The sequence below is a fragment of the Melospiza georgiana genome, chromosome 4, assembly GCF_028018845.1.
Source record: "Melospiza georgiana isolate bMelGeo1 chromosome 4, bMelGeo1.pri, whole genome shotgun sequence".
In the NCBI taxonomy this organism is placed as follows: domain Eukaryota; kingdom Metazoa; phylum Chordata; class Aves; order Passeriformes; family Passerellidae; genus Melospiza; species Melospiza georgiana.
Window position 1 is genome coordinate 30,927,987 of NC_080433.1, and position 7,931 is coordinate 30,935,917.

At 55.9% G+C, this 7,931-nt stretch overlaps 2 protein-coding genes across 2 annotated transcripts; one reads left to right on the forward strand and one right to left on the reverse strand.

Moving 5' to 3' along the window:
• Positions 1-1,522: 1,522 nt before the first annotated feature.
• LOC131082675 (noggin-like) lies at positions 1,523-2,291 on the reverse strand. The gene has a single exon (XM_058022756.1). The coding sequence runs from the start codon at positions 2,282-2,284 to the stop codon at positions 1,523-1,525; it is 762 nt and encodes a 253-aa protein (XP_057878739.1). The 5' UTR covers positions 2,285-2,291.
• Positions 2,292-3,454: 1,163 nt separating this feature from the next.
• Positions 3,455-7,291, forward strand: GALR3 (galanin receptor 3). The gene is made up of 3 exons (XM_058022755.1): positions 3,455-3,528; positions 4,742-5,113; positions 5,696-7,291. Exons 2-3 carry the CDS (start codon positions 4,764-4,766, stop codon positions 6,591-6,593), a joined length of 1,248 nt encoding a protein of 415 aa, XP_057878738.1. The 5' UTR covers positions 3,455-3,528; positions 4,742-4,763; the 3' UTR covers positions 6,594-7,291.
• The last annotated feature ends 640 nt before the right edge of the window (positions 7,292-7,931 follow it).

The following is a 7,931-nucleotide window of genomic DNA, read 5'->3' on the forward strand; positions in this document are numbered from 1 at the left end:
CTCGTGCAACCTGGAAGAGATGAAAGTTCAGCCAGATGGGCTCAGGGAGGTTTGAGACCCTAAAATGAATCACTGCTGGTTTGAGCCCAATGCATGTGCACCCCTTGCTCCCCCTACCTGCACAGCTCCATTGCACACCTGAACCGCCCTCCCTCACATTTCTCTCCTGGTGGTCCCCAGCCCTGTTCTCCCTCTCTCCCCTGGCCCTCTGCAGGCATCCCTGCTGATGCCTCTGCTCCACTCAGGGCAGACAACCCAAGCAGTTTAACCCTGCTCCAGCTTTCAAGTCCTCCTCATTGGCAGAGCAGCCCTACAGATGTGTCTCTGCTCATCTGCAGGCTGGAGCAGCAGGAGCAGCCTCCCTCCTGTGATGCTCATTGTTTTTGCATGCATGTGTGGGCTCGCCCTTCTGCTCCTTTTCTTGCCAGAGGCACTGACCTCCCTCTCCCCTCTGTATCTCCCGGGTGCCTCAGCAGCCAGCTCCCTGCTCTCTGCCTGCCTCAAGGCCAAGCTCAGCAGCAGGCTGGGGAGCTGTCTGGGGAACAGACTGTGTAGTGCTGGAATCCCAGGAAGGCAGGAGGGTCAGATGATGGCACTCTGGTAATGAATAATGCCATACTCATTGACTTGGAGGCATCATGTTAATGTTGAATTGAGGCATGTCCTCCTGCTCTTTATTGCTTCAAGGCCTTCCAGCCTAGGTCTGATCTACAGCTTTTAGCTCAGAAAGCAGAGGATTGTTTTGCTGAGTGGAATGTAGAGGCAGGTGTCACTTTTTGAGGATGCAAGACCCACCCTGGGCTCCCTAACCTACCCCATATCCTGTATGCTGCTCAGGCAGTCCTGAGTCTGGAGCTGTCACCCTCTGCACTGTGGGATAGGTGGGAGATCCACATATTTCACCCATTTTACCTCAAAGTAGGGGACTATCCTATCCCATCCCATTTTCATACACACCTAGCCCCAGAAATGCTTCCAGCCCTGGATCATGTCCCACCTCCCACTTCTACTCTCACTAGGCTGCCTTGTTGCAGTCCCAAAATACCCCACAGCCCCATGACTCCCTCCAGCCCCTCTCCACATTGCTGTTTCCACCCCAGCAGTGACCCACCTGTACTTTCTGCTGGAATTCCCTGGCCCTGGCTCCCTGCCTGCAGCCCCATCCAGGCAGGCAGCGGAGCCTCAGCTTGGACTGAGCCAGCTGGGGTGGTGCAAACGGGGTCTGAACCTGCCGTTCAGTGCCATAATTTCTCCATCCCTTGTCCTTTGCTGGAGATAAAAGGTGCACAAGGGCCTCCGCTGGTGCTAATGCCTCACGGCACTGGTGGGTGAGGGGCGAAGCAGCCGCACCCCCACCCAGGGGTTTTGGTGAGACACAGCAACGACCACAGCATCCCCGCTTCCTTCCTGGAGGTTTATTTCTGTTTGGGGGATTCCCCTCAGCTCCGAGGGCGGGTCCAGGCAGATGTTTGCCTTTTCAGGCCTGCAGGAGCAGGCCCCGGGAGGTACCTCCGCGGCCCCCTCAGCGGCAGGAGCACTTGCAGGCGGCCACCACGGGGTAGGGGATGTGCCGCCAGGTGCAGCTGGGGGCCGCGGGGGGCTGCGGGCTCCAGCAGTGCCAGGCCAGCAGCTTGATGCGGGTGAGCTGCGCGGGCCGGCAGGCCATGCCGGGGGGCCAGGAGCAGCCGGCCGGGCCGCTCTCGCACGTGGTGTGCCGCACCCAGCGGGGCCAGAACACGGGGCCCAGGTCCACCCAGGCGGAGGTGAGGCGGCAGGCGGCCCGTTCCACCAGCCACTGCCGCAGGCCGCGGGCCAGGGCCCCCGCCAGCTCGGGGGGCAGCGCTGGGCCGGGGGGCAGCAGCGCGGGCAGCTCCAGCTCCTCCGCTTCTCGCCACAGCTTGCGGCGATACCGCCCGGCGCTCTCGGCCAGGTCCCTGCTCATGGACTCCAGGTTCTCCTCGAGGATGCTCCCGTTGCGACCGCGGGGCTGCTCGGTCGCCATCCAGAAGGGGTCGAAGGCCGAGCCCAGGAGCCGGCGCAGCCGCCCGGGGCGCAGGTGCCGGGGCCTGGGGGCGTAGCGGTAATCCTCGGGGGACAGCGACAGGCTGTAGGGCCGCACCGGCGCCGAGGGCTGCCCGCGCAGCAGGTGCGCGGCGGGGTCCGCGGGGCTCGACGGCGGCGGCGGCTCCCGAGGCTCCTCCAGAGGCGGCGGTGGGCCTGGGGCGCCCGGCGGTGGGAGCAGGCAGAGGAGGAGGAGGAGGCAGCTGCGGTGTGCTCCCTCCATGGCGAGCAGCGCTGTGACAGGCTGTGCCCGGCTGCAGGCTTGCACTCTGCCGCATCCCCTGGGTTATCACCGCGTCCCGAGGCATGGCCTTCCCCTTTTCCCTAGTTACAGTGGCTGATAGGGAGCTGGCGGGGACACCTTGCTCCTTCCCACCAGAGGGTCAGGTCGGGGGGAGAAGCCACATGGTCCCTCCTGCCACTGAGCCAGTGGGGATAATTTGGGCTGCTGTGAGGGGAAAGGGGCCAGTGCCTCCTCCACATCCTGCACCATCATTGGAAGAGGTACCCACAACATTCCCAATGAAGGGAAGCTGGTGGCCTTTGTTCCTTTCTCAGCAAGACTCACCAAGCTGTACGCAGTGCAGCTGGAAGTCCTCAGGGTGCAGGTCCTGTCACCAGGATGGACATGGCAGTAGGACTGCGTGGGTCACTGTCCTCTCCTGGCACCTCAGCCAGCCCCCATGTGTCTCCAGGCAGCTGTGATGAAGCTGGACCTCTGGAGGTGGTCATCCTGGAGGTTTTGTCCTCCCTCCCATTCTGTACCACTGATGGAATGGAGACTGGACTGGATGGAATCCAAAACCGGCTTTCTCCTCTTTCCCTAGGTCAGGCATTGTGGGAGAGGCTCAATCTGCTCAGTGCTACTAACAATGAATTAATAAAATCTAGTGAGAGCAATTAATTGCTCATCCTCCAGAGGGTTTATGACCCTATATTGAGTGACAGGGCAGGGGTGAGGCTCACAGTTGTGGGATATTTACATTCCCTGGAGGTGTTGAAAAACACATCCTCAACATCCAGCATTGAGAGGTGGCTGCTGAGGTCCAAGGGACCCTTTCCCCCTCCATCCTCCCTTTTCCACTAGAGAGTGGTGAGATTTCTTTCTGCCACCCCCTTCTCAGCAGGAGGAGCTGGGAGCAGCTGAGCCTGCAGGAAAGCTGGGCAGAGAGGAGTTAACTCCAAACCCAACCTCAGGGAGAGGGAAAAAAAAACCAACAGAGAACTATGGATCAGCAGCAAGAGCAGAGGGAGGGAAAAGGGGGAGTCAGAGAGAGAGGAGAGGAGCTCCAGAAGAAGAGAGATCAGAGCTGGTGGCGGGCAGGGGGAGGCAGCGGAGCACCGGGAGGAGTGAGTGGGATAACCGGGCTGCCCAGAGAAACTCCTCCGTGGTCTGCATCCTCCCACTGCCGCTGCGTGGGCTGCACTGGACGTCTCTCCCTAAGCTGCAGGCCCTTCCTCAAAAAGGTGAGTACCGGCTTCCAAAGCTGAAAGGTGGCCTCAGGCTCCCTGAGCAGAGATACCCTGGTGCGTTTTGCATGCCCAGAGGAGACTGGGCTCCTCTGCCTCAGTGAGGAGATCCATCCCCCATGGGGCCAGATGGATAAGCAGGAGGGTGGCTATCAGTGGGACAGAGGGGACCAAAGACACAGAGGGGTAGGGACACTCTCTTGGTGTGGTACACAAAGAAGCTGGGAAGCAGAAGTGGCGTGAGCTGAGGGGTGGGGGAGCATGGAGCGAAGGAGCTTGCATGACCCAAAACCGAGTTAATTGCTTGTCAACAGTAGCTAGATAACAGTGTCTTTCCTTCTCTGTTTTTGCTCACAGAAGGACAATTTGTTCTAATGATAGCATAACAAGGAGAAGGCTTATTCAGAGATAGGCTGTTGGTGTTCCCTGACTGAGCACAGTGTTATTCAGGGCTGGAGGAAGTTCTACAGCAAATCACAACACCTTGAGCTGTGATAATAACAGGCTCATCATGTTGTATTTCAGGCGACTCCAGGGTCTCCTCCCCATCCTCACCTACCTGCCACCATCCAGCCCTTGATCACTTCTCAGCATCAGGAAAAGGTGCATTTAGTTGCCTTTCCTCTGTGGAGCGTAGCTACTGCACAGGGAGAAAGGAGCAGCCAGCTCCAGGGTGGAGGGGTCCCAGCTTAAGGAGTTCCCTTGGGGTGGGAATGTGTTGGGGTGCAGCTGCTGTGGGGTGTGATCCAGGCATCAATTCCCTGCTGCAGGAGGTGGCACAGCCCTGGGCTGAGTGTGCTGGCTCCACTTAGAGCCCATGGGAGCCTCCTACCCCCTGGCCCTGTGGCCAGACCCTGTTGAGCACTAGCCAGGGTTTAGACTTGCCAAAGCAAGCAATCCCTAGGGGTTTAGCAGATTTGGAAATGTAGGAGGAAGGTGGGTGAGGCCAGGTGGCAGGGCAGGAGGGCTCCTTCGGGTGCTGGGAGCAGAGATGTTCTGATGGCAATGTGAATCTGGGCAGGAGAAAGATGCTTCAGCTCTGCTCAAGCCAGGCAGATGTGGGCTGACTGACCACAACAGCATTCTTGCCAGTGATGTCATGAGGGCACATTTAACCAGCTGATTGGGACTGGCATCTCTGGGAGAAATGGGAGTATCAAAGGCTGGGGTCAGGCACCTTGTGGCCTATTATCCCTTTGTCCCAATGCAGGTCCCTGCAGTCTGACAGGAAGATGCCAGGGGGATTGAACATCTCTTCTGACAGCCCAGAGCTACGAGCAGCAGGGATTATTGTGCCCATCATTTTCTCCCTCATCTTCCTTGTGGGTACGGTGGGAAATGGGCTGGTGCTGGCAGTGCTGCTGTGGAATGGCCAAGTCAAGTACTCCACCACCAACCTCTTCATCCTCAACCTGGCTGTGGCCGACCTGTGCTTCATCATCTGCTGTGTCCCTTTCCAGGCCACCATTTATACCCTGGATGGGTGGCTCTTTGGGGCCTTTGCCTGCAAGGCTGTGCATTTCCTGATCTACCTCACCATGTATGCCAGCAGCTTTACCCTGGCTGCTGTCTCTGTTGACAGGTAAGTGTCCCCTTCCCTTTGAGTTATGCAGCTCAGGGACAGTGTTTGCCACTCTTGAGCTAAGGGTGGGAGAAAGGCCACTACTTACCCTGTTGGGTGTCCTGTAAGAAGCAGGTTGGGTCTCCCCAGAGGTAGGGCCAGCAGAGCCAGTCTCCCCAGCTCCCCATGCCCTCCCCCTCTAACAAGCCAAGCTCTCAGCCTAATTACCCTGTGCTCGCTTGGGAAGGAGGAGAGTCCACCATGCATAAGCAAGAACAGCAAAACCCCAGGGCAGCAACACAACTCAGAAGGAACAGGAGAGTCCTGTCCTGCTCCTATCCTTCTCTTACCTGGTTCAAAAGATACACTGCTTGCCCTTCTGAGCTGGCACAGCAGAGTGGGTGATAGAGATCCCAGGCACACGGTTGGAATGACCCTGATAGTTTTGTGAATTCACTGTAATCCTCCCAAAAGATTTGGGAGGGAAGAGGTGGGTGGCTGCATGGGAAGGGGTATGCAGATGGCAGCTCCACAGGGCAGGAGGAATACCTCATCTCACCCATGTTGTGCTTTGTCTCTCCTTCTCCTTCCCCTCCTTGCCAGGTACTTGGCCATTCGCTATCCCCTGAAGTCCCGGGATCTCCGCACATCCCGAAATGCAGGAGTGGCCATTGTGGTGATCTGGTCACTGTCGATGCTCTTCGCAGGGCCTTACCTCAGTTACTACCAGATAATCCATTACCATGGTGTGCCCATCTGTGTCCCCATCTGGGAGGACCAGCGCAGAAAGGTTCTGGACATCCTCACATTTGTGTTTGGGTACCTGCTGCCTGTGACTGTGGTGAGCCTGGCATACTCTAGGACCATCAAGTTCTTGTGGACTTCTGTAGATCCCATAGAAAGAATCTCAGAGTCTCGGAAAGCCAAGCGTAAGGTCACCAAGATGATTGTCACAGTGGCCATCCTGTTCTGCCTCTGCTGGCTGCCCCACCACCTGGTCATCCTCTGCTTCTGGTTTGGCCACTTTCCCTTCAACCGGGCCACTTACGCTTTCCGCCTGGCTTCCCACTGCCTCTCCTACACCAACTCCTGCCTCAACCCCATTGTCTACGCCCTCATCTCCAAGCATTTCCGCAAACGTTTCAAGCAGGCCTTCGCCTGCCTCTTCTTCCAGAACAAGATCAGGAAAAAGAAGAAGAAGAGAGTTGGAAGGAAAGTCCATATGGTCAATGTGGAAGGAGGTTTTGCCAACAGGACAGGAGATTTCTATGGACGCAACACTGAGGTTACCCAAGCCCCAGAAGGGAGCACCAGGAAGAGGGACCATGAAGGTGCCAGTCATGCCAGAGCATGGACTCAGCAGGTACAAGATGCCATGGTCTCTGTTCAGAAGGAGCTACTGGAGGAGGAAATTTTGGCAACAGCTGGCCATTCCTTAGATGTGACCCCTCTAAGAGAAACTGCTGGACAAGACCAAGAAGAAGCCCTAGAAAAGGGCTAGAGAGGCAAGAAAGAAGTCGCTATTTGCATCACGTTTTATGACCACATCACAGTGGTTTTGCTTTCCTCTAGGATTCTAGGATCATCATGCCCACGCCTTATCCCCGCTGAGATGGTTTTATGTTAGCAGTAAGAGATCAGCTCACACATTCAGACCCACTAAGTCCGAGTTCAAGTCCCCCAGAACTCCTCAAACACTTCCTCCATGATTTTGTAGTCATGTCTGAGACCTGCCATCATCCTAGCTCAATATTCACAGTAAATTTTAAGTGACTGCAACAGCTGTCCTTTTCTTTAATTATGTATGGTGTTTTATTAGTGCTGTGTGGATCCTGAATATGTAACCCTTAATGTGAGGCAGGTCTGCACCTGTAATTTCTTAAGAGAAGGTGAAAATTGGGAAGCTTAGGAGAAAGGGGAAAGCTGTGACATTGTGGGACAGCCAGACTTCCACACTGAAGCTGGGAAACAATTACAGGTGGTCATGGCACTTACAGGTGTCCTGAGCCCTGTGTGGGCTACAGAATCCTCTGGTGTCCTCACTTGTCCCCATGCATGGTGCTGGAAGTTGTGTCAAAAGTGAAGGAGTTTTGGCCTCAGCCAGTGTTGTAGGCATTGTACAGTGGGGCTGGCTAACATCAGGCAGCTTGCAGAGCTGTGATGTGCATGAGCAGAGCCATGATCTCCCCCTTATTTCTCTTTTTCTGTTCCCTACTTCTGTTTGCGTAAATCTTTCCTTTTTGCTTTGTCCTGCCCACTTAATTCCCAGCTGACATGGTATTTCTTACGCACTGAAGCTGTTGTTCACCTTGCTAGAGCTCAGCTCCAAGGACATCCCTTTTTCTATGTGGAGGCTAACTGAAGAGAAAGGCCAACAGTGCTGGGAATTAGTTTTCTTTTTCCATTCAAGTGCTTGTTATTGCTTTCTGCACTTTGAGCCTCTCTTGCCTCTCTCCCTGTTTCTGATTTTTCCACCTCTCTCCTTTTGTGGTGGCTGCCACTCCTCTACAGTGGATCTCTTTCAGAAACATGTCCAGTGTGCCTTCCTGGGAACAGTGAGTTCTGCAGCCACCCTCTGCACATTGTGCCATGGCTGGTGGCCAGCCCACATGGTCTCATCATTTCTTCAGGTGAAGGCTCACTCCACAGCGCAAAATGTTGGAGGGAGAAGGGAACAGCAGTCAGGAGCAATGACGTGGCACAGCTGGACACTGCCTGTTCTTGCCTAGAAGCAGCTGGGCTGTTGCTCACCCCTGATCCTGTTCCTCCTGGTCCCAGATTGCAGATGGGGCAGATCAGATCAAGACTGACTGCTGCACAGTGAGGTGAAGCCTAAATG

Bases quoted from the DNA above. Each gene is read 5' to 3' on its own strand.
- LOC131082675 (XM_058022756.1), bottom strand. From the start codon at position 2,284: ATGGAGGGAGCACACCGCAGCTGCCTCCTCCTCCTCCTCTGCCTGCTC.
- GALR3 (XM_058022755.1), top strand. From the start codon at position 4,764: ATGCCAGGGGGATTGAACATCTCTTCTGACAGCCCAGAGCTACGAGCA. The intron at 5,114-5,695 runs GTAAGTGTCCCC...CCTCCTTGCCAG, and splicing joins GCTGCTGTCTCTGTTGACAG to GTACTTGGCCATTCGCTATC.